Below are 25,081 nucleotides of genomic sequence, written 5' to 3'. Positions count from 1 at the left end.
GGGCAAGATGCACGCACGCACGCACGCACGCACGCACGCACACACACACACACACACACACACACACACACACACACACACACACACACACACACACACACACACACACACACACACACACTCACTCACTCACTCACTCACTCACTCACTTCAGTGGTCTAACTTGGTGATTGTTGGTTGTGTTTGTTCAGATCATCGGCTGGTGGTACAGCGTTCGGACATCAGCGTCCCACAGCAGCGCCAGTGGCCACACCGGGAGGAGCAACGGCCAATCAGAAGTGGCGGCTCACGCCTGTGCCAGCATGTGTGATGAGATGGTGGTGCTGTGGAGACTGGCAGTGCTGGATCCCACCATGAGTCCTCAAAGGTACCTGGCTGCACACTGCTCATGGAACTCCTCAATTGTCAGGGAGATTTGGTCCATTTTCTGGGGAAGTCAGAATATGTCAGGGAATTTTACATATTGGTCACTCTTCTTGTAGATATATAGAATATATATCTGTAGATATATATAGAATCAGAATGTATTTCAGTAGCCTGTATTCAGTTAAATGGCCATTGCGTTATTCAGCCTGATATAGAGATCAGGATAATGGAGGGAGAGTGTCTTTTCTGGTAACTTGGAAAAAAGGGTGTAGACTAGATATTTTATGATCAGAATAGAATCATATACAAATTAACTTAATTGTTGATCTTATACTCACTGCTCTTATGTCTTTAAAGAGTAATTTAAAACCAAACTCAAATCTGTATAAATCCTGACCTCTAAAGGTAAAAAGCACCTTCTATAGAGTACAATAAGTGGTGACATCAGCTGGCACCAAAGATCTACCAATAACAGATGGTCATGTCAGTGGTATGATTTTGACCATTAGATGTCAGGCTTAATACAGATTTGGGTTTGGTGTTTAGTTCCTCTTTAAGATCATAATTATGAAATAATGACTCAAGCATTCAAAGTGAGACGTGTTCTGTGTGTCTCTCAGGCGTCTGGAACTGGCAGCCCAGCTGAAGCAATGGCACCTTAAGGTTATTGAGATAGTCAAGCGTGGTCAGCACCGTAAGTCCTTGGACAAGCTCTTCCAGGGGTTCAAGCCTGCCGTGGAGTCCTGCTACTTCAACTGGGAGGTGGCCTACCCGCTGCCTGGTATCACCTACTGCAGTGCTGATAAGAAGAGCGCCACCTTCTGCTGGGCCAGGGCAGTACAGCAGCAGAGGGGAGCCAAAGCCGCTTTGGGAGGAGGCGGTGAGCCTCCTGAACCAGGGGGAGTAGGGCTGGGGAGAGCTGAAAGTGGCGGAGGTATGGATTATAAAGGAAGAGTGAGTGGTCACTCACCGCAGCAGGAGGTGGCCGTGCGACCCAAGGAGACCATTGTGAGCAAGAGGAAGGGTCTGACGGCGGGCGGAGGTGGGGGGGTTCTGGGTCTGACAGCGGGCGGAGGTGGGGGGGTTCTGGTTCGTCTGGGAGGGAGTGTCTCTCTGTCCTTGGAGGATGGGGGAGGGAAGTGCATGTACAAAGGGTCCTGCCCCTCTTCAGGAGGGAAGACTAAACTGACACAGGGAGGAGGTAAGGGCACATCCATAGGTGCTTCAGGGGGAGGTGGAGGTGGCTTGGGAAGTGGTAAGCATGCCAGCGCAAAGCGGCGAACCAGCAGCGAGGACAGCTCCCTGGAGCCAGATCTGGCTGAGCTCAGCCTGGACGACGGCTCCAGTCTGGCGCTGGGCGCCGAGGCCAGCAACACGTTTGACTTCCTGCCCCCGCCGCCAGAGATGCTGCCCTCCCCGAGCCCACTGCTCCGAGACTCGCGCAAGTACAGTGGTGGCGGAGGGAGCACCTCAAAGATGTTTGAGATGAAGAGGGTCACCCACACCTCAGCTGCCATCCCTGCTCCTGAACCTCCGCCACCTTGCTTCCCTTCCAAAGAGACGGTACTGGTTGTTATGGACATGCCCAGTGCCGCAGAGAAGGACGCAGAGCTGGAGGCGGAGATGGAACAGAATGGAGATGAGGAGGTAGGTCTTGCTGAAAATGGTCGGCCCTCCACCTCTAAAGCTTCTACTGGAGTAGCCGCCCCTCTGACCTCCGGCAAGCCACCACAGGGTGTGGGAGAGGCAGCACCAGGAGGTGAGGCAGCTGTGGGAGAGGCAGCAACAGGAAGTGAGGCAGCTGCTTTGGCTGGTCAAGCTAAGCAAGGCCCAGAAGCAGCAGCTGGGGCTGCAGGAGTAGAGGCTCTCGGGGAGGATGACTACCAGGCCTACTACCTTAGTGCTGCCTCAGAGGATGGTGCAGACAGACAGCCGGCCGACAACCACCATGAGGAGGAACCAGACATTTTTGCAGGGATCAAACCTCTGGAGCAGGAGGGACGCATGGAGGTAAGGAAGGGAGCTTTTTAAAAGTGCTTTGGTGCTTTGCTGTGACCCGAATTACAAACCGGAAACTGGAGTACGTTATAAAAGTTATAAATATAGTCACGTTATAAACAACTAACCAACGCTGGGGGTCCGTATGGAAACTTGAAATGTGTGTTACTCGAAATGATTAAAAGTTAAATCAATTTGGTCATTCAGTGGCGTTTTACTGCCATGTAACATAGCTAGCTAGCCGCTAGCATTAGCCACAGTAGCCGACTACCCACAATGCATTACGTTATCCCAGCACCCGAATGACACGGCTGTAGAGCAGAATGGCTCTGCTGTAAAATCCTCATAGACGTTTTTTTTGTCACGTCAAAACCATAGACTGTAAAACAGTCTATTACACCGGAAGCGGAAGAAGCACCCATCAGGCATCATGGCAGCTAGAAATAAGGTGGATAGACTATCTTCTGGTCTTGTTCATCTTAGGTCCACTAGTGCAGCGTGCTGTGTCTCGTCTGTTAAAATGACAGTGTTTATGCTCTGAGATTGGACTGAAACAAACTGTGTGCGTGCGTCCGTGTGTGTGTGTGTGTGCGTGTGTGTGTGTGTGCATGCATGTGTCCGTGTGCGTGCGTGTGCGTGTGCGTGCGTGTGCGTGTGTGTAGGTGCTGTTTGCATGTGCAGAGGCCCTTCACGCGCATGGCTATGGCAATGAGGCGTGCCGGCTGGCGGTGGAGTTGGCTGGGGACCTGATGGCCAACCCCCCGGACCTCAAAGTGGAGCAGCCACAGACCAAGGTACAGTAGATAGTGTAGGAGGAGGTCACAGCAGGTACAGTAGATGGTGTAGGAGGAGGTCACAGCAGACCAAGGTACAGTAGATGGTGTAGGAGGAGGTCACAGCAGGTACAGTAGATAGTGTAGGAGGAGGCCACAGCAGCTGTGAACACATTCCTCTTTCTTCTCCTTCTGTTGGATCGTCTCAGCAACCTGCATGAAATCAAATCTTCCTTTCTTGACCGATGAGAAAGGCATTTTGCAGGTGACAGTCTAAAGTTTTGTTTCCTGTTCTGATTGTTTCTGTGTTGTTGTGTTCAGGGTAAGAAGAGCAAGGTGTCGACCAGCCGTCAGACCCAGGTAGCCACCAACACGCTGTCTAAGGCTGCCTTCCTCCTCACCGTCCTCACTGAACGACTGGAGCTCCATAACCTGGCCTTCAGCACTGGCATGTTCTCCCTGGAACTCCAGAGACCACCGGCATCCACCAAGGCCCTCGAGGTTACACTCGCGCACGCACACGCACAAACACACACACACACACGCACACACACACACACACACACACACACACACACACACACATGCACACACACACACACACACACACACACAAAGCCTGTCATCAATCAATCAATCAATCAATCATTATTTATAGCATCTTTCAAACTACTCAAATGCAATTCAAAGTGCTTTACAAGCGATTGACAAAACTTTTCTTTGCTAAAAAACATTATTTAGAGACTAATGCACACACAGAAAAAGTTGAATAAACAACAATAAAAGTTGGGTAGTTAAGATAATAAGAGATAACAGAAGTCACAGGCCAACACAAAAGCCAATGTTAAGCTCTAACTAATTACTGCATGTTTGATCTTCACATCAGTTTTTGTGCGTGTCTTTCTCCACTAACTTTAACTCTTTTATGTGTTTTATGAATATGTTATGGCAAATGTTGAAAATGGGTAAATCTGTACATTTCCCGGGAAATCTATACATTTCCCAACAGACCGGTAAATCTGTACATTTGCCAGCAGACTGGAAAATAGGTCAAACCTACAGGTAGTATATACTGGCCCTCAGTGTCAGTGTTAGTGTTAGTGATAGTATATATATCCCTAACTCTTTAGATTTCCTGGGAAATGTACAGATTTACCGTTTTTCAACATTGACCATAACATACAGTATATACTGTATTTCTGTGAGTATATAGAGTGCTATGTGAGCTATATTGATGTGTACTGTACATACTGAGTCCGTGTGTTGGTCCATCAGGTGAAGCTGGCCTACCAGGAGTCGGAGGTGGTGGCTCTGCTGAAGAAGATTCCTTTGGGCCTGGTGGAGATGACGGCCATCAGAGAGCGAGCCGAGCAGCTCCGAGATGGCAACTTCTGTGATTACCGACCGGTCCTGCCTCTCATGTTGGCCAGCTTCATCTTTGACGTGTTGTGTGCACCAGGTAAGCACCTACATGTGATGGTTGGAGTTGCTTTTGTAAGTGTTGAAAGGTGACGACATAACCCAGTCCAGTGGTTCCCTCCCCCCATACATACTGTACATACATAACATTACATTACATACACATTTAAAATAAAATTCACTTCAACATTTTACATTGAACAGTGCAGCAAAATGTCACCACTTTTAACAGAGAGAGAGAGAGAGAGAGAGAGAGAGAGAGAGAGACGCTGACTTGCGGGTACCCATACAGTAGAACCCATTTTCATTCAGATATCTTGAGGTGAGAAGGGACCCCTTTGAAAATGGTTTTGCCCTGACTAAAATTGGCCTAAAGTTCGAGTGTCATTTAGCCTTCTTGACAAGCGCAAGCATGACATGGTTGGTATCAATGGATGCTTTAGGTCATCTAGTTTCATATGATACCAGACACTCCACTCTGGTTTTCAATCCCAGCCCGCTGCAGGCTCTGAAAGTGCTCCACCAGCACTAATCCCAGTTGCCTGTTGCCTTGTCTGGACAGTAGGTGCAAAATGTTTCCTGTGGAATCAATGGGTAGGTGCACCTGGTGCCTTTCATTCTTAGACCACTGAGCCACCGGGATGCCAAAGGCATGTTGAGTGCCTTTTTGTGGTATTCTCCTGTTGATTTACGGACTATCGGTCAGTAGGTGTCTGTTGTTGTAGGATTGAGCCATACAACAGAGAGGTGAGGATACAAATTAATCTGAGACATTTTGGCTGATCTTTGACCCGCCTTGATATTTTACATACAACAAACAGACTGCTACTTTGTTGAGTCTACATTTCCTCTGGCCAACAGTGTCTTCACATTTTCAGTCCTGGTCCGCGCTGCTTTTCTGTCATATGAGGCAATTGATCGTGTTCATCTTGCATCCCAGGTGTAAAATAGAATGAAAATCAGTAGGGTTCCACGTCCCGACGACCAGGATTATCACAAGGATTATACAGACAGACTGAAAGAACAGTTAATAATGCATTGACTAGGCCCTAGTCACTAGGGGAATGATTGCCTCACTCACTTATCTCACTGCCTCAATATCAGATGGTTGAAAAATTCAATCACATCCACGACTAACATGGTGGTTACTGTTTCTAAATTACATTCAACTATTGTCAGGGTTAAGGTTATTGAAATTAATTTCAGTTTTAAGTTTTTAAAATGTAAAAATTGACCAACCCCACAAACCTTTATTGTGCCGAAATATACATAAAACATTAAACTATTTTATTATTTCAGTTTCTGATAAGCATATAGTTCACAGTCATCCGTCAATGGGCGGTTGCATTTGAAGAAGCTTTCTCTTGGTGAGACAACAGTCAGGGAACAGTGAGACAACAGTCAGGCAACAGTGAGACAACAGTCAGGCAACAGTGAGACAACAGTCAGGCAACGGGAAAAGTGAGCAATTACTGCAGCGTGCATCAGTGTGCATGCTCTTACATTTCTCTGCCTCTTAATCCCTAAACTAAGAACATGTGAATGGCACCTCGAGGTACCTATAATATCATACCTATATCATATTATAATATATCATAACATACCTATATAATATCATATCATATATCATATCATACCTATAGGTATTGACATTTCTCCCTCCCACTTGTCTCCATACTGTTTGTGCAGTTGTGTCTCCAACGGGTTCCCGTCCACCGAGCCGCAACCGCAACAATGAGATGCCGGGCGATGAGGAGCTGGGCTTTGAAGCTGCTGTCGCCGCGCTCGGTAGCAACATGAATGCTCTTTCTCTACCTTAGACTGTCAACAGTCATGTGTGTCAATTAGTGGTGAAGATGCTGCTTTTCCTCACCTTTCCCCGTATCTTTTTCTACCTGTTTCTCTCCATCCACATCCCTCTATGTTGTCTGTAGGTATGAAGACAACGGTCAGCGAGGCAGAGCATCCTCTGCTATGTGAAGGAACCAGGAGGGAGAAGGGCGACCTAGCTCTGGCTCTAATGATCACATATAAGGACGACCAGAGCAAGCTCAAGAAGGTAACTGGCCTTATTAAAGGTGCTATCTGTATCATTTTAACATCAATAAATCATAACCATATTCGTTAGTAGTGGCAGCCTCTACATTTTACATTGTATCCCACTGGGTTGGATTCGGAGGGAAACGCACTGGATTGGTTGACAGCACAAAGATATATTTATGGCACAATAGGAGAAGAGGGTGCTCTTCTTCCAGTGCAAACAGAGTTCAAACTTTCATGGTTTCCGACAATGGTAGATGGTGGAAAGAGTTAAAGTCTGATCACAAAATGCACTTGTAATGCATTTATCTAGGCAAAGACACCAGGAAGGGAGGGAGGGCAGGAAGAAAGGTTTGTGGGAGATGTAGTCTTGAAGGGGAACACCGGCCATCTAAAACTTTTAATTATTTTTCAGAAAGCCGTACAAAACAATCAAACAGACATTGCCACCTGTTTCTGCTTGCGGGCTGCACGAGTAACCGGCCAATTGTGTTGTTTCTTTTCTACCTCCAAATAAGTCTTCCGTTGTCTAAGTTGTTTCTATACATTCATGTCCATCAATAAACAAAAAGCAACTTCTATTTTTCAGAAATCTTTATTTACATGCACAATGTTGTTCACAAAATGTCCTCAATAGAGAATGACAATTAAATCAACACCATTATGGGCAAGCCTGTAACATGTTCAGTTAAAGTGGTCTGAAACAATATAGTGTTGCTTGTAACACGTATATGACACGTATATGTTTGCTTATTAATAAGGTTAAAAAAAGTAGCAAATAAAAATAAATGAATAAAAATTATTTACACGAAGCCCAGCACAGGCAAGGAAACTTGCAACTATTTTGGCTGAACAAAAAAGATAGAAAACGGTTTTGACGGTATTGAAAATCATACCATTGGGAGTTTGAAATACCCCGGTATACCATAATAATACCTTAATACCGCCATATTGGTTAATATCATTATGTCTCAATGAATTCTCCACAAAGCTGGAAGTTGTGTTTCAGGTATGGGACTTCGCTTGCCTTAGAAAAACGGCAAACAGGAAATTCAAAGATTTTCAAATTTTCTGCTGCCCCTGATCCAAACAAATGCTTGCTGTGAGCAAGTTACAGAATGAAATATGGATCCACAGAATCTCTTGTGAGTGTGCTTGACCCAGGAATCTTACCTGTAACTTCTTACCTGTAGTTGGTTGTCTTCTGCCCCCCTTTGTCTTGATCTGTCCCTGTCTCTCTCTTTCTCTCCCTCCTCCCATCCCTAGATCTTGGATAAGTTGTTGGACAGGGAGAGTCAGACGCACAAGCCTCAGACTCTCAGCTCCTTCTACTCTAGTAAGCCAGCGGCCGGCAGCCAGCGCAGCCCATCCAAACACACCACGACCTCCAACCACGGCGGGGTGGGCGGGGCCACCGGGGGCGTCTCCAAACACCCGCCCCCTTCTTCCTCCGCAAGTGCTGTAGCCTCGTCGTCCTCCAGCTCATCTTCTGCAGTGGCACTTGCCGGTGGAGGGGCAGCACAGCAGGCCGGGCTAAACCCGGTGCAGAACAACACTACAGCAGGGGAGGGCGCTACTGAGCCTAGAGAGCAGGGTGAGGAACTCCCTCCTCTCACAGCAGCATGTCTCACCATACAAGAGGGTATCCACAGGGCCTTAAAAAGAAAGTCTTGAAATAGTCTTAAAAAAAATATGAAAACGTCTTAAATCAAAGAAATAGTTATTTAGACAGCTTGTGTTTTTGCACCATTCAATGAATGTTTCTTTGCACTGCATGTCCAGAATGATTCTGAACAGGGTTAGTACTACAGTACAATATGCATGCTGTCTGCTTTACTTACTGTAACACAGTAGTACTACAGTACAATATGCATGCTGTCTGCTTTACTTAACACAGTAGTACTACAGTACAATATGCATGCTGTCTGCTTTACTTACTGTAACACAGTATTACTACAGTACAATATGCATGCTGTCTGCTTTACTTAACACAGTAGTACTACAGTACAATATGCATGCTGTCTGCTTTACTTACTGTAACACAGTAGTACTACAGTACAATATGCATGCTGTCTGCTTTACTTACTGTAACACAGTAGTACTACAGTACAATATGCATGCTGTCTGCTTTACTTAACACAGTAGTACTACAGTACAATATGCATGCTGTCTGCTTTACTTAACACAGTAGTACTACAGTACAATATGCATGCTGTCTGCTTTACTTAACACAGTAGTACGACAGTACAATATGCATGCTGTCTGCTTTACTTAACACAGTAGTACTACAGTACACTATGCATGCTGTCTGCTTTACTTAACACAGTAGTACTACAGTATGCAAAAAAACAAAATAGCTTATCATAGCTATGCAGATGACACCCAACTCTACATAGCCCTCTCATCGGATGACTATGCCCCCATAGAGTCACTGTGTCAGTGCCTTGCGCAAATTAATGATTGGATGTGCCAGAATTTTCTCCAACTTAATAAAGACAAAACAGAGATAATTGTCTTCGGCAAAAAAGAAGATAGGCTCAAAGTTACTGCTCACCTCGAATCCCTATCTCTGAAGCCAAAGGACCAGGTAAAAAATCTTGGCATTATTATTGACTCTGATCTAAATTTCAACTCCCACATCAAGCTTATAAGAAAATCTGCCTTCTATCATCTAAAAAATATAGCAAGGATTAGAGGCTATATGTCCAAACAAGATCTTGAAAAACTAATTCATGCTTTCATTTCTAGCAGGCTAGACTACTGCAACAGTCTTTTCAATGGTCTTCCCAAAAAAGCTGTTAAACAACTTCAGCTCATTCAGAATGCGGCTGCTAGAGTTCTAACAAGAACCAAGAAAGCTGAACACATTACACCAGTTCTCAAATCCCTGCATTGGCTGCCAGTAAATCTTAGAATAGACTTTAAAATTCTGCTAATAGTTTACAAATCTCTCAACGGGTCAGGCCCACACTACATCTCTGAAATGCTTCTACACTATGAACCATCCAGATCCCTGAGATCTTCAGGCACTGGTCTACTAATTGTCCCAAGGACCAAATCTAAACATGGTGAAGCCGCGTTCTCCCACTATGCCTCTCATAACTGGAACAAACTCCCTGAACACATTAGATCTGCCCCTACTCTGCCTATTTTTAAATCCAAGCTAAAGACCTTTATGTTTACTCTTGCTTTTAACTGCTACTAAACTACTGCCTCTCTCGGCCTGTAATTTTAAAAAGATTTTTCCTGTACATTTCCAACAAATGGACTGTACATGTAATAATAATACTGAAGAGTGCCTTGTAACTTATTTAAAACAGAAATAATGTTTCATGTTTGTTAATTTGAGTATATATTTTAACTAAAACTGTCGGCTGTGTTTTTTATGTGTTTTTTATATGTGCATTGCTTTGCTGCTTGTTTTTTCGATTATTTTTTTGTAAAGCACCTTGAATTGCCTTTGTGTATGAAAGGTGCTATATAAATAAAATTTGACTTGACTTGACTTGACTTGACTTACAGTACACTATGCATGCTGTCTGCTTTACTTAACACAGTAGTACTACAGTACACTATGCATGCGGTCTGCTTTACTTAACACAGTAGTACTACAGTACAATATGCATGCTGTCTGCTTTACTTAACACAGTAGTACTACAGTACACTATGCATGCTGTCTGCTTTACTTAACACAGTAGTACTACAGTACAATATGCATGCTGTCTGCTTTACTTAACACAGTCTGATTAATGTCCCTTCATAATTGTTCAGTGAGAAATAGGCTGGTTTTGCCAGCTTTGTTTCTTTATTTTGGTTTTAGAATTGGTCTTAAATCCAATTTTACCTACAATTTTCAAAGGCTCTTAAATGTGGCTTCCTGAAACCTGCACACCCACATGGTACCCTGTACCATACCCTGTGACGCCCTGTACCATACCCTGTGACGCCCTGTACCATACCCTGTGACGCCCTGTACCATACCCTGTGACGCCCTGTACCATACCCTGTGACGCCCTGTACCATACCCTGTGACACCCTGTACCATACCCTGTGACACCCTGTACCATACCCTGTGACACCCTGTACTAGCAGGCCATGAGACATCTAAACAGAATACCCTGTACTAGCAGGCCATGATGCATCTAAACAGATAGCCATTGCCTCTGTGATTGTCCTGATCTAAACTTGCCCTCTCTCTTCCTTTGTGGTGTCAGATGGGCAGCCTTTACCATGTGACCAGCAGAAGGAAGCAGCTCCCTTCAAGGCCGAGGCTACGGTGCCCAGCCGACTGGCATTGGGGGGGCGGGGCGCGTACAGCGGGCGCTGCTGGGGCTCACCTGTCCGCCAGAAGAAAAAACACACTGGTAAACACCTGATCTAGATCAAATTCAGATAAGTATAAGGGCAAGACAAATACAAAATGCAATATGGATGCTCCTCCTAAAAACGTCGGTCTTGTACTGTTTTAGCGCCTTCAAATAAGAACATTATTAACCCCTGTTTATTTAACTGCTACTATAATGTTGAGTATTGGAACATCACAAACTGTAGTCCAAACAACTTAGGAGAACACACATCAAACTTGTACAATCTGTGAGTGTTTTGTTTGGACAGGCATGGCGAGTATTGACAGCAGCGCTCCAGAGACGACCTCGGACAGCTCCCCCACCCTCAGCCGGCGGCCCGTCCGCGGCGGCTGGGCAGCAGCGTCCTGGGGGCGGGGCCAGGACAGTGACAGCATCAGCAGCTCCTCTTCTGATTCGCTGGGCTCCTCCTCGTCCAGCGGCTCTCGAAGGGCCGGAGGCGGGGCCAGGGCCAAGAGCACCGACACCAGCAGGTGAAAGCACACGTCCTCATGGTCGGCTCGTTGGGATGAGTTAACGCACTTCCTCTTGATTAGATTATTGTGATGAGAACTGGGAGAAGGTATTTTCTTTGGTTATTGAGATGACCAACAAAAATCATACTGAGCCTAAAGGTTGCAGAAGTGGGCTTGTGACTGAAGGGGCACTAGTTGGAATACTCACACTGCCACTGGGTAGGGAGCGGAGTTATTCTAGTTTTGTATTTTTCATTTGTTTTTATTTACTTTTTGTTTTTACAGTCATTTTTGTTTTCAATCCAGTTTAGTTTCAGTTGGTTTCCAGGATGGGTTTGCTCGTTTCAGTTGAGTTTTTATTGTTTAAACATGTTTAGTTTTAGTTTAGTTTTTATTAGTTTGAGTATTAGTTTTAGTTTTTTATTATTATAATAATATGGGGGTATATTTGTCGGGCAAGATTTAAGAAGTTCAGAATAGCTATTATACATACAAACGTAACACTTTGTTTCACGTAGACATCCCAGTCTCAATAAATGCTTGTGTTGACAAATTTGACCGAATTAACAAAGACTAAAACTAAAGACATTTTCTGTATATTTTATTGTAGTAGTTTTGTACGTACACAATATCATTTCAGTATAGTTTTAGGTTTACTTTAGGTTTAGTTTTAGTTTTTATAGTTTTTAACTATAATAACCTTGGTACCAGTTGATCATAATCAACACGTTGTAAATTCCCTTTGATCCAGGTACAAAGGGCGTCGTCCTGAGTGTCACGCGCCCCACGTGCCCAACCAGCCATCAGAAGCGGCAGCCCATTTCTACTTTGAGCTGGCCAAGACGGTGCTGATCAAGGCCGGAGGGAACTCTTCAACCTCCATCTTCACCCAGCCTTCAGCCAGCGGGGGCCACCAGGGCCCCCACCGCAACCTGCACCTCTGTGCCTTCGAGATCGGCCTGTATGCTCTGGGCCTCCACAACTTTGTCTCACCCAACTGGCTGTCCAGGACCTACTCCTCCCATGTGTCCTGGATCACTGGTGAGTGAACGTGAGAGAGAGAGAAAGATGGAGGAGAAGAGAAATGGCGAGAGAGGTGGTTGAGAGATAGAACTCCTGACTGAATTATGTCCAACCAAATCCCCTATAGCCTGGTATGGGAGGGGAGAGAAATACAAAGAACTCTGGAAGAAAACTGGAGTTTCAAAAAGCACATACAACATTCCCAAGTACATAATTAGGGAAGCATTACACTGAAAAGCTCAGTGAATATGCCCAGCTGATTATATCCCACTGTCTGTTCTCAAGTCACCAAATAATTCAAGAGATCTGAACCCTGGTTTCAGGGTTTTGGGGGTCCAATACTCCTATTAATCTCTGTTAGAGCTTCCTGTTTTCTGTTTGATCTCCCATGAATCTGTGCTTTCTGTGTGTAGTCCTGACCACATCTCTGGATTAACACACCATGCTCATTGCTCACTTTAACCTCCACCATCTCCATCTTTGTTTCTCCTCCTTTCTGCCCCCGCCTGCCCACGTGTCTTTTGTCCTCCAGGCCAGGCCATGGAGATTGGCAGCGCTGCCCTCAACATCCTGGTGGAGTGTTGGGACGGTCACCTCACCCCTCCGGAGGTGGCGTCCCTGGCGGACCGGGCATCGCGGGCGAGGGACCCCAACATGGTTCGTGCGGCAGCGGAGCTGGCCCTGAGCTGCCTGCCCCATGCTCACGCACTCAACCCCAACGAGATCCAGAGAGCCCTGGTGCAGTGCAAGGAACAGGTAGGAGTGCTTTCACAATTGGTTTCTCAAATGACCTAGATTTAAGGTGTTCAAATCTTTTAAATACAGGCATAAGAAGTCAATACTTTTTCACCATATGATGCAGCGTTACTTTTAGATGTTAGGTTTCAACTCTAAAGACATTGGCATTGACAGATTCTTTATGACCTTGAAGCTGCACACTGATCCGTCCGTATTGTGTGCATGTACGTGATTTCTGAAATTTGACATCCTTCACCTACTGCTTGTGTCATATTTTCAAGAGGGTTGGGCATTTATGAAGCGAGATCTCGTGGGGCATGTGTACAGTACCATTTCAGACATTTTCCTGTGCTGTAGGCCTTTTTTTAATGAAATTTAAAACCTTACAGAAAAATGATTAGCTTATGTATCAAGATGCTACCGTTATTCTTGTGAAATTTGAACAATGCAAAAATTGATAGTTAAATACAATAGCTTTACAGTTTATGAAAAAATCTTGAGTGTACAAAAGATTCCAATTACTTGTTGGAAATCATGTCCTTAAACATTCATTTCCTGGTGTCTTTCTCTCTTGTATTTGTCATTTATAGTCTTAGTTAGAACTATGTTCACTCACAAATAGACTTTTTAGGCCAGTGCTTGCACTGGCCTATGGGAGCATGTGTGTCCCAATGGCTGCATACACGACTCCTTGCACCCTTTCATCAAGATGGGCTTTTACTTTGAAATGTGTTTTATTTGACGAATGTCCGGTTTCGGACTTCCTGTCTGCCCTGATCTGATCTTGTTTGTTTATAGAGAGAAAGACTGGCGATATGCCATGAGCTTCCACGAGCTATGTAGTTTTTATACGAAACTAACCCCTACGTTTCAGTTTGACGACAAACTGCGACTTTCTTTACATGCAAAGTTATGTTTTAAATTGACAAAATTTGCGTTGGCATCCCGTGGCACAATTCAAACGGGATCAAAAAAGTTATGTTATTCTCCGTTCACTGCCATTCATATTTTTCCCAGCGCTGGTACAGCGAGAAAGCAGGAAGTGACGTTTCACTTTGCCTCTCTATTTGTTGTGTTTGTAAAATTGGCCTTAAATTTTGTTCCAGGATTAGGAATGGTCTTTGGCTTTCTTAAACCTGCAGATACACTGCTGGTATATATATATACCTTATCAATCACCTGATTTACGCGGATGATCTGGTCACCATATCTCCATGTAGTGCTGGTCTACAGGAACTGCTTAAAGTTTGCTCTAACTATGGAGCTCAATATGATATCTTGTTCAATCCTAAAAAGAGTGTTATTCTGATTGCAAAAACCAAGGAGGATCAGAAGCAAAAGTTTCCTCCCTTTCTTTTGTCTGATCGCACTCTTGATGTGGTGAAGAAAGTACGGTACCTGGGTCACATCATTTCAGATGAGTTATGTGATGATGATGATGTGCAGCGCCAGTGTCGAAAGCTCTATGCACAGGCCAACATGTTGGCCCGAAAGTTTTATGTGTACAGACAATGTAAAAATCTGCTTGTTCAGAGCGTACTGTACTCCACTGTACACAGCTCACCTCTGGTGTAATTATAGCACCACAAAACTGAAAAAACCTCAGGTTGCATATAATGATGCGTTCAGGATTCTGCTTAAGCTCCCAAGATGGACAAGTGCAAGTACTATGTTTGTGATCAGTAATGTACCCACCTTCCATGCTGTGTTAAGGAATTTTATGTATAAATTTATGTGTCGACTCCTAGAGTCAAAAAACAAGTTGATAATTGCACTCACTGACACTAAACAGAGTGATACAAGGTATTCCTCTGGTCTATGGAAACACTGGAGACGATGCCTTTATGTATCTTTTTAATATATGTTGTGTCCTTGTATCTGTACTGTATTTATGTATTTTTATGGAACACTTGAGTCTGTAATAAAGTCATCAATCAATCAATCAATATATATATATATATATAGATAGATAGATAGATAGATAGATAGATAGATAGATAGATAGATAGATAGATAGAGATATAGATATTAGGGATGGGCATTTCTAGCAAAAACACTATTCGAAATTCGCTGGCCAAATTCGAATTTAATTCGAAATTCGAAAAAAAAAAAATGCAATTTTTTTTTTTTTTTTTTTTTTTTTGTGAGTGAAATGTTGCATTGTCTCCCCTGATTCTAAGTCTACGGCTTTATTAATTAATATAAAAAGCTTCTGTTGTGGATTTTTAGCTCAAACAAGCATTGCACCACTGAAGTAAAGAACATGTTACATGACATTGACATTTTCGAAAATAAAAAACAGTTTTGACAATCATGAGTGGTTCATTAAATATTTAGTAGGCTCAGGTCTGAGTGCCAAAGGGGTGCCAAAGTCACCCCCTCTCCCTCTTCATGGGATTTCATCCGCCATTCATTTTTCCATAAACCTTGCTTAAAATGTTTATAAAAATTGTTTTACTTGCTCAAACCAAGCGATTTGACTATACTTAGAATCAGGGGAGACAATGCAACATTTCACTCAAAAAAAAAAAAAAAAAATTTTTTTTTTTTTTTTTCGAATTTCGAATTTCAATAATAAAAGTCGACCTTGATAATAACAACGATTATTCGAAAATTCGAAATTCGATGCCCATCCCTAATAGATATATATATATATAGATACACTGCTGGTATGAAACCTGCAGGTACACTGCTGGTATAAGAACAAATGAGGATTCATTATATTGAGTGAATTTCCTCTCTGTTGTCTTCTCTTCTCACACAATCCATTCCCTCTCTCTCTCTTTCTCTCTCTCCTCTCTCTCTATCTCTATCCCCCCCCCTCTCTCTCTCTCTATCTCTATCTCCCCCCCCTCTCTCTCTCTATCTCTATCTCTCTCTATCTCTATCTCCTCTCTCTCTATCCCCCCTCTCTCTCTCTCTATCTCCCCCCCTCTCTCTCTCTATCTCTACCCCCCCCTCTCTATCTCTATCTCTATCTCCTTTCTCTCTCTCTATCTCTATCTCCTCTCTCTCTCTATCCCCCCTCTCTCTCTCTCTCTCCCCCCCTCTCTCTCTCTATCTCTACCCCCCCCTCTCTATCTCTATCTCTATCTCCTTTCTCTCTCTCTATCTCTATCTCCTCTCTCTCTCTATCCCCCCTCTCTCTCTCTCTCTCTCCCCCCCCCCCTCTCTCTCTCTCTCTCTCTGTCTCGCCCCCTGTCTGCCCTCTCATGTGTGACACCGTCTCCAGGACAATGTGATGCTGGAGAAGGCCTGCATGGCGGTGGAGGAAGCAGCTAAGGGTGGGGGCGTGTACCCTGAGGTGCTGTTTGAGGTGGCTCACCAGTGGTACTGGCTGTATGAGCAGTCAATGGGCGGGTCCTCGGGCCAGCAGCGCGAGCCCTCTGGCCGCTGCGGGGCTACGGGCAGGAGGCCGCCGGAGCCCGGCTGTGGCGTCCTGGAGAGCGTGGCCAACATCAACATGGAGTCTCCCGGGGTCGCCACGGTTACAGCCTCGGTTACAGCAGCGGCCGTCGTGCCCGTCATCTCTGTGGGCTCCACCATCTACCAGGCCCATGCCCTGCCCGGGCAGGCCATGGCTCCCATTCACGGCCAGGGCCTGCACCCCTACACCACCATCCAGGCCCACTTACCCACAGTCTGCGCCCCCCAGTACCTGGGACATCCTCTGCAGCATGTCCCTCGACCCGTGGTCTTCCCTGTGTCCGGCGCTGCCTACCCACAGGTGCCAATGCTTTTCTTATGAGTTTCAATAATGTTTTATTCCCCTTTTTATGTAATGATGAAAACTTCAAGATGGAAGAGGAGTGATGCCTAGCTACAGGTGAAAATGGGAGGGGAGGTGCGTCAGTCAAAAGCTACAGGTGAGAATGGGGTTGGAGAGGTGCGTCAGTCAAAAGCTACAGGTGAGAATGGGGTTGGAGAGGTGCGTCAGTCAAAAGTGTTTTTCTGCACACAGAAATTGGGTCAGTTTTGGATCTTCCTCACTTTCAGTTCCAGCCAGTGGAATAGAAAGCTGGAGAAGAAGTGCGTGGGCCTTCATGTTAGCTGCTGGACTGATACAGAAGACATCCACGCCGCTGCGCTAACACAACACTGATCCAACGCTGTTCTTTCATGACAGTTTCTTGGAGCACTTCCTTATCCGGTTTTGAAAATTCCGGGATTACTGTATTATGAAAACTTGCTTACTTTGTTTCACCCTCTCAGACTGTATTCATTCTCCGCGTTTGATTCCTGGAGGAAGATGGTGGATATATCGGAGACAACAGTAACATATTTCTCTCAGAGCCAATTCCAGTTCCAATGGTCCAATTCCAATTCTGGAACTCAGTGTCATTTAGCAAATGGGTTTTCTCTTTCTCCCAATTAATTACTTCTAAATGTTTAAAACAACTGGCATTGATCATTATTTGCAAAGGTGAAATAATTTGGCATGTGTGAGGGGACTGTCTGTGACGACGACATTGAAACTACACTTTCAAGGACTTTGAAGGTGCCGAAAACGAGGCGAACTACCTGAATAGCTGCCATGCATAGCAGTATGCATGACATAACATATATCAGTATGCATAACCTGACATGTTTTGACTTCAGAAAATCAAAAATTCAGTCTAGCCTGTGTGCCTGTCAAAAGGTTGAGGAGTAAATGTCAGGGGAACATTGATTGACAGTGGCTTGATTGCTGGCGGAGACGCCCACACAGTTGGGCACACTTTTTATAGCAGCATCCTATAGATATTATAGGCAAATCTGAACTTAATCTTTATATCTACCGCTTTCGCCATTTTGGAATAAATGATGCTATCAACACAAACACTCTTAACACTCTTTTGCTTTGCTTGGTTGGGGTATGATAATGCAGGTCACTCATACTAATTTTGTCTCTCTGTCTCTCCGTCTGTCTGTCTGTCTGTCTGTGTGTGTGTGTGTCTGGCTGTCTGTCTGTGTGTTCGTGTGTTCTCAGGGAATGCACCCGGCCTTTATCGGTGCCCAGTACCCATTCTCGGTGGCCACCGTCCCTCATCCGCCCATGACAGCCACTGCTGTGGCGTTCCCTGGTGTCCCTGTGCCGTCCATGACTCAGATAGCCGTCCACCCCTACCACCCAGAGACCGGCCTGCCCCTCGGCACCACTGTAGCAGGTCAGGACAACAGGCACTCTGCAAGCAATTTAGTTTGAAAGAGAAACCCCAAAACATCCTTCAATTGAGAGAATGTAGAGACTGCCCTCTAATGGTTAAAACTTAAAACACATGCTTTTGGCTGATCAGGCACCGGAAATATGAAATGGTTGCAAGATAGTGATTCAGGAGAGTCCGTTTTAAGTCGCAAGATTGTGATCCATAATGCTAGTTGTCCCTGCGCCAGCATAGCAACATAGTGATGTATGAATAAATGAATGAATTTATTTGCTAAATCCAAAAATACAGAACACCACAAGCATACAGTCCAAAACGGACAAAACTGACTGCCAGTGTAGCAAGATAGTGAGTGACCCCTGACCCTAGACTTCATTGAGTTAGGATCAGTAGATTAGAGCTTGTGCATCTCATGTGGCACGCTCCTAAATTTCTGAATTCAAAATGTATTCTTCCACTTTTAGGAGGGAGAGGCATGTCAGCCAGTATTGGTAAATGTTAGACTAATAACTGCTAACTACTCGTAAATGCTTACTGAGTGGTACATCTGTGTTTGGAGTGGGTGGTATTCATACAGGCTCCACCATCCAGGCCATACAGGCAGCCTCTCTGCCCACCCTCTCCTCCCAGCCCGTCTCATTGGTCAGCACTCCTTTCCCAGCTGAGGATGAGCAACACAGCCAGCCAATCAGCCAACAGGGCCTGCACTACCTGCATTCTGCCTACAGAGTTGGTGAGGATCTGTTTCTGATTTGTTTAAAGGGACACTTATTTTGCACATGATCTCACACCTATCTGAAAATTGTAATCAGTTTTGCAGACATTCATTGAGTTTGACAGTTATTGAGAGTAGTTTTGAGTTGTGCACCAGTGAAGTCATTTGTGCATGAATGACATCATCACAAAATGGCTAAATTCAGTGTGCTCCTTTTACACTGGGGCTTTGAATTAGTGGCAAAAAGCAAACAACAAAAAAGAAAGTAATAATCTGCAATAAACAGTAATCACACCACAATTCAATGATGTAATGAATCTAAAGAAACATTCAAGGTGTATGTGAATTCCCTTCAATTTCCATAAATCAGGTATCAATTCTAAGAATGTGAAAAGTTCTAGTTTCTAGGCTACCTCAATCTCTACGTCACTGTGGCACAGTCATAGGGTTCGATTCCCGCCTGTGGTGCTGTTGACACTGGGGGTATGTCTCCCTATGCCTTCGGTGCCCAGGTGGGTTCTCTTGTGAGAAAGGGCCTTTCTGCGTGGAGTTTGCATGTTCTCCCCGTGCTCCCCACCGAAAACATGCAGAAGATGGCACTCCATTGCAGCTGCCCACCACTCCTGGCCTGAGCATGGAGGAGGACGAGCCAGGATGGGTAAAACGCGGAAGACACATTTCACAGCGCCTCTGCATTGCTGCTGTGTGTCTGTGACTAATAAAGAAATTGTCCGTCCAATTGTATTGTATTGTAATCACTTTATTTGTGCTGTGAGCGTTCATTGTATTTCACATGATTTTTACATGTAGCGTGTGTTTAGTGCGTGCAGTTAGCTAGGTGCTCTTTTGTAAGCAGCATGTTTCCGAGATGAGGAAAATTGTCTTGAATGAAATTGAGAAAGCTAAGAAAAAGAAATGTCCCTTAGATGGATATGGCTGTAAAAAATAGACTGCCAAGGAAACGGAGTGAATGATTGAGAATTGAGAAGGTGAAGGTAGGACAATACAATTAAATCTAATGTTAATGAGTAGGTTATTGTTCACACAGCTACTGTATATTCATAAAAAGTCCTGGAATTAGAAAGGAGTTAAGCGTATGAACCCTGGTTTTCAGTAACCATCTCATCTCTCCCGTGTGTGAAGGCATGCTGGCGTTGGAGATGCTGGGAAGGAGGGCCCACAACGACCACCCCAACAACTTCTCCCGTAGCCCGCCCTACACTGAGGACGTCAAGTGGCTTCTAGGACTGGCCTCACGGCTAGGTGAGTCTCCCGTAGCCCGCCCTACACTGAGGATGTCAAGTGGCTTCTAGGACTGGCCGCACGGCTAGGTGAGTCTCCCGTAGCCCGCCCTACACTGAGGATGTCAAGTGGCTTCTAGGACTGGCCGCAGGGCTAGGTGAGCCGAGGGACAAATGAAGAGACACATGAACGGATGTCTGGAGGAGAAATGAATGGACACGTTAACACAGCCCCGAGGGCCAGAACCGGCCTTCCTGATGCTTCTGCCTGGCCTGGGAGGTCTAAGACAAACCACACCATTTAACTTATGAAGCTAAAACAAATCTAATTAGATCACCCTAAATTGGCTGTTTGGAGTGATTTTCAATATAATAAAATGCTGAAGAATAAGTGCACAGTATGTTTTCTATAATTTAATCTAGTGATAAAATTTGAGGTTACGGCGTGACCAATTTTTTTTAATAATGGCCCCCGGCAACTATCTGGGTTTCTCATTTGGCCCCCAGGAAAAATAATTGCCCACCCCTGCATTAACGGATGGGTGGAGGATATGATTGATTGGGATTTATCGATTGGTCTGGTTTATAGATAATTTTTAGAACCAAATTCAAACATACAATACCCTACTGCATCACATCACAGATTAAGGGACACCGCCTCCGGAACAGATGCGGTACGGCTGCGAACAGACCCACACTCATGTCATCTGTCAGACATATGGACAGACCCACACTCATGTCATCTGTCAGACGTATGAACAGACCCACACTCTGTCATCTGTCAGACGTATGAACAGACCCACACTCTGTCATCTGTCAGACGTACTGTGAACAGACCCACACTCAGTCATCTGTCAGACGTACTGTGAACAGACCCACACTCTGTCATCTGTCAGACGTACTGTGAACAGACCCACACTCATGTCATCTGTCAGACGTATGAACAGACCCACACTCTGTCATCTGTCAGACGTATGAACAGACCCACACTCTGTCATCTGTCAGACGTATGAACAGACCCACACTCTGTCATCTGTCAGACGTACTGTGAACAGACCCACACTTTGTCATCTGTCAGACGTACTGTGAACAGACCCACACTTTGTCATCTGTCAGACGTATGAACAGACCCACACTCATGTCATCTGTCAGACGTATGAACAGACCCACACTCTGTCATCTGTCAGACGTATGGACAGACCCACACTCTGTCATCTGTCAGACGTATGAACAGACCCACACTCATGTCATCTGTCAGACGTATGAACAGACCCACACTCAGTCATCTGTCAGACGTACTGTGAACAGACCCACACTCTGTCATCTGTCAGATGTATGAACAGACCCACACTCTGTCATCTGTCAGACGTACTGTGAACAGACCCACACTCATGTCATCTGTCAGACGTATGAACAGACCCACACTCTGTCATCTGTCAGACGTACTGTGAACAGACCCACACTCAGGTCATCTGTCAGACGTATGCGAGATCCGACAAAAATAGAGAACAGATGCGTAATTTTTCCATACCGCATGTATCGGCCATCAATTAACATGGGCGAGAGTCGCTCCGGTAGTTTTGCCGGATCCGCAACGCAGCCGTAACGCATCTGCTGTACATTGCCACAACCCGCTGAATCCCACTCGATTTGGGGGCGGACACGCCAGGATTGGCCAACGACAAATCCAGTCCCCAGAATTGTCAAATCAAATCATCGACACGCTATTATGGCCCGCCTCTCATCTCAGACAAGATTTGTTTTCAGACTCTGAATCGTCTCCGACCCTCGTGCTACTTGGGTTCCTTTGGGTTCAGCTCGTCTTTAAGGGCGCTTTCACACCTGATAGTCCGCTTCCTGGGTTCGCACCTAATGTGAGAATGATACATTTTTCATTTTCTGGCTGTTGCGGTTCGCTTTCACACTGCCAAAAATATAATCCAGTCCAGATAGGGATGCCAAGCCTCACAGATTGGCCAGGAGACTACAGTATTATGGTAATTAGCCTCTCGGGGTGGAAAACATTAATTAATTAATTAATTCCCAGAGATTTTTTGACTGCTGAAATGATAAGAGTGTGTGTGTGTGTGTGTGTGTGTGTTGGGTACATTCATTGGACGTTGGCTGCATCGTATGTGTTTACTAGATTAGTACCATGTTGGCTTTTGTCTCAGATTGCCTCATATTTGCAATATTAGTATTTTCCATCAGAGGTGTCAATAGGCAATATTGTTAATTAATTTTGTTTATTATTTTCATTAATAGGCTAGTGAGAGCCAAAGTTGCCTACAACCTAAAGTCAAATCTAAATCAGCCAAAAAACAAACAAACTTTAACATCAAAATACAATCTCCTCTCCTCTCCTCTCCTCTCCTCTCCTCTCCTCTCCTCTCCTCTCCTCTCCTCTCCTCTCCTCTCCTCTCCCAGGAGTGAACTTTGTCTATCAGTTCTGTGTAGGAGCAGCGAAGGGCGTCCTCAGTCCATTTGTCCTGCAGGAGATCATCATGGACGCCCTGCAGAGGCTAAACCCCGCCCACATCCACGCCCACCTCCGGACACCTGCTTTCCACCAACTGGTGCAGCGCTGCCAGCAGGCCTACTTACAGGTAAGCCCTCAGTCAAACCCAGGTACTGTATGTCAGCTACATAATATATACATTATATACATTATATATGTCAGGGTTCAGCAGCTATGGACAGGAAGCTGCCCCTACCCACCCTTTGAAGGGTGGGTAGGGGAAGTGGCTTAGGGGTAGGACCATTTTCCATATTGAAAACGATTAGCCATGTTATTGAGGTACCCCAAACATTGCCTAAAGCAGTGGTTCTCAAAGTGGGGTCCGGGGACCCCGAGGGGTCCTTGAGGGGATTGCAGGGGGTCCCCAGCAAAAGGGGTATCATTTATGTTCACTATAATTCCATCCATAGTAACACAATGACAGAATGACAGACTATTTGATATATATTTATATATACTGTACTGTATATATTGACACTACTGATCTATAGCCACTTCTCCAGGCACCACTACACCACTGATGTATAGCCACTTCTCCAGGCACCACTACACCACTGATGTATAGCCACTTCTCCAGGCACCATGACACCACTGATGTATAGCCACTTCTCCAGGCACCACGACACCACTAAATGAAGAGTATAGCCACTTCTCCAGGCACCACTACACCACTAAATGAAGAGTATAGCCACTTCTCCAGGCACCATGACACCACTGATGTATAGCCACTTCTCCAGGCACCACGACACCACTAAATGAAGAGTATAGCCACTTCTCCAGGCACCACTACACCACTAAATGAAGAGTATAGCCACTTCTCCAGGCACCACTACACCACTAAATGAAGAGTATAGCCACTTCTCCAGGCACCATGACACCACTGATGTATAGCCACTTCTCCAGGCACCACTACACCACTAAATGAAGAGTATAGCCACTTCTCCAGGCACCACTACACCACTAAATGAAGAGTATAGCCACTTCTCCAGGCACCACTACACCACTAAATGAAGAGTATAGCCACTTCTCCAGGCACCATGACACCACTGATGTATAGCCACTTCTCCAGGCACCACTACACCACTAAATGAAGAGTATAGCCACTTCTCCAGGCACCACTACACCACTAAATGAAGAGTATAGCCACTTCTCCAGGCACCACTACACCACTGATCGCCACAGAAAGGGAAAGCTCTGGTAGGCTATACTGAGAAATACAAAGAGAGTTATGTGCCGCTGGCTTAATCAGCATTGTGGGAACTCGTTTGGCAAGGGCTTTAATCACCAACTCTCTGTCCATGTCCTCCTAGGCCACCTGTTGACCCATATGTCCCCTCTCCTCTGCGTCTTTCTCACTCTCTGCAGTACATCCACCACCGTCTGATCCACCTGACGCCCGCCGACTACGATGACTTTGTCAACATCATCCGCAGCGCCCGCGGCGCATTCTGTCTGACGCCGGTGGGCTTGATGCAGTTCAACGACGTCTTGCAAAACCTCAAGCGAGGCAAACAGACCAAGGAGCTGTGGCAGCGCATCTCTCTGGAGATGGCCACCTTCTCCCCCTGACCGGCCCCGGGGAGCGGGCACGGAGACGGGCCGCGGAGTACCGAGTCGCAACCGAGCTCCCCGCTAACTGCTATAGTGGAGCTGTTAGCCTGCTCAGTCACCAGCCAGTCACGTTCCAACTTAGTCTGGTTCTGTCAGGCTTATAGGACATCATCGCCTACCCCGGTCCTTCCTAGTTCTGAATGTGGACTAACCAAACACAGCACACAGGCAGCACAATCAGCCCCCGTACTCCCCGATTCCCCAAAGACTTACTTTTTAAATGTCATCGGTGTGTTTGTCCACCCAGAGCGCGGAGGAGAAAGCAGATCAGCTTCCTCCACTCTCTGCTCCTTGACTGACTGTCACTTCCCCTTATTCCCTCATTTGATCATCGTTCATGTTGGTGTAAGCCTGTGTAATTAAAGTGTATTCCTTCCTTCCTCCATCCACTCGTCTCTTCCATTTCCCCTGAAGACATTGTGAGGGGGGTGTCTCTCTAACGCTCGTCATTTTATTTCAGGTGTTTTGTAGTTTTGTTTAGTTGGCTCTTTGATTTTAACGATATCAATGAGTGAGTCAGTTTAATACTGCAACATTCCTGTCCGCGGTGGTAGGGGCTTTGAGGCCTTGCTCACCAAAAACTTGTCACTACGGATCAGAATTTTAGCAGTGTTTAAAAGAAAAGAAAAAATTAGAAAAAAAATATGGAGGGGAAAAAATCAAATCCCAAGTACGG

The 25,081-nt window shown here is 45.3% G+C and overlaps 1 protein-coding gene across 1 annotated transcript in view; it reads left to right on the top strand.

The window, feature by feature from the left end:
* The window catches only part of zswim8 (zinc finger, SWIM-type containing 8), a 55,506-nt gene extending 31,017 nt beyond the window's left edge, over positions 1-24,489 (top strand). The window contains exons 10-27 of the mRNA XM_083650820.1: positions 192-367; positions 987-2,376; positions 3,027-3,158; positions 3,459-3,638; positions 4,413-4,596; positions 6,237-6,344; positions 6,491-6,615; positions 7,863-8,190; positions 10,811-10,960; positions 11,211-11,433; positions 12,167-12,456; positions 12,971-13,194; positions 16,409-16,903; positions 18,146-18,323; positions 18,880-19,053; positions 20,179-20,298; positions 22,704-22,882; positions 24,160-24,489. Coding sequence (XP_083506946.1) covers positions 192-367; positions 987-2,376; positions 3,027-3,158; positions 3,459-3,638; positions 4,413-4,596; positions 6,237-6,344; positions 6,491-6,615; positions 7,863-8,190; positions 10,811-10,960; positions 11,211-11,433; positions 12,167-12,456; positions 12,971-13,194; positions 16,409-16,903; positions 18,146-18,323; positions 18,880-19,053; positions 20,179-20,298; positions 22,704-22,882; positions 24,160-24,363 — 4,860 coding nt within the window. The 3' untranslated portion in view covers positions 24,364-24,489. The remainder of the gene's footprint in view (positions 1-191; positions 368-986; positions 2,377-3,026; positions 3,159-3,458; positions 3,639-4,412; positions 4,597-6,236; positions 6,345-6,490; positions 6,616-7,862; positions 8,191-10,810; positions 10,961-11,210; positions 11,434-12,166; positions 12,457-12,970; positions 13,195-16,408; positions 16,904-18,145; positions 18,324-18,879; positions 19,054-20,178; positions 20,299-22,703; positions 22,883-24,159) is intronic.
* The last annotated feature ends 592 nt before the right edge of the window (positions 24,490-25,081 follow it).

The sequence above is a fragment of the Poromitra crassiceps genome (assembly GCF_964638095.1).
Source record: "Poromitra crassiceps genome assembly, chromosome: 14".
NCBI classification, from domain to species: Eukaryota; Metazoa; Chordata; class Actinopteri; order Beryciformes; family Melamphaidae; genus Poromitra; species Poromitra crassiceps.
The sequence above is the reverse complement of the archived record's forward strand: the minus strand, read 5'-3'. Positions and strand labels throughout refer to the sequence as shown.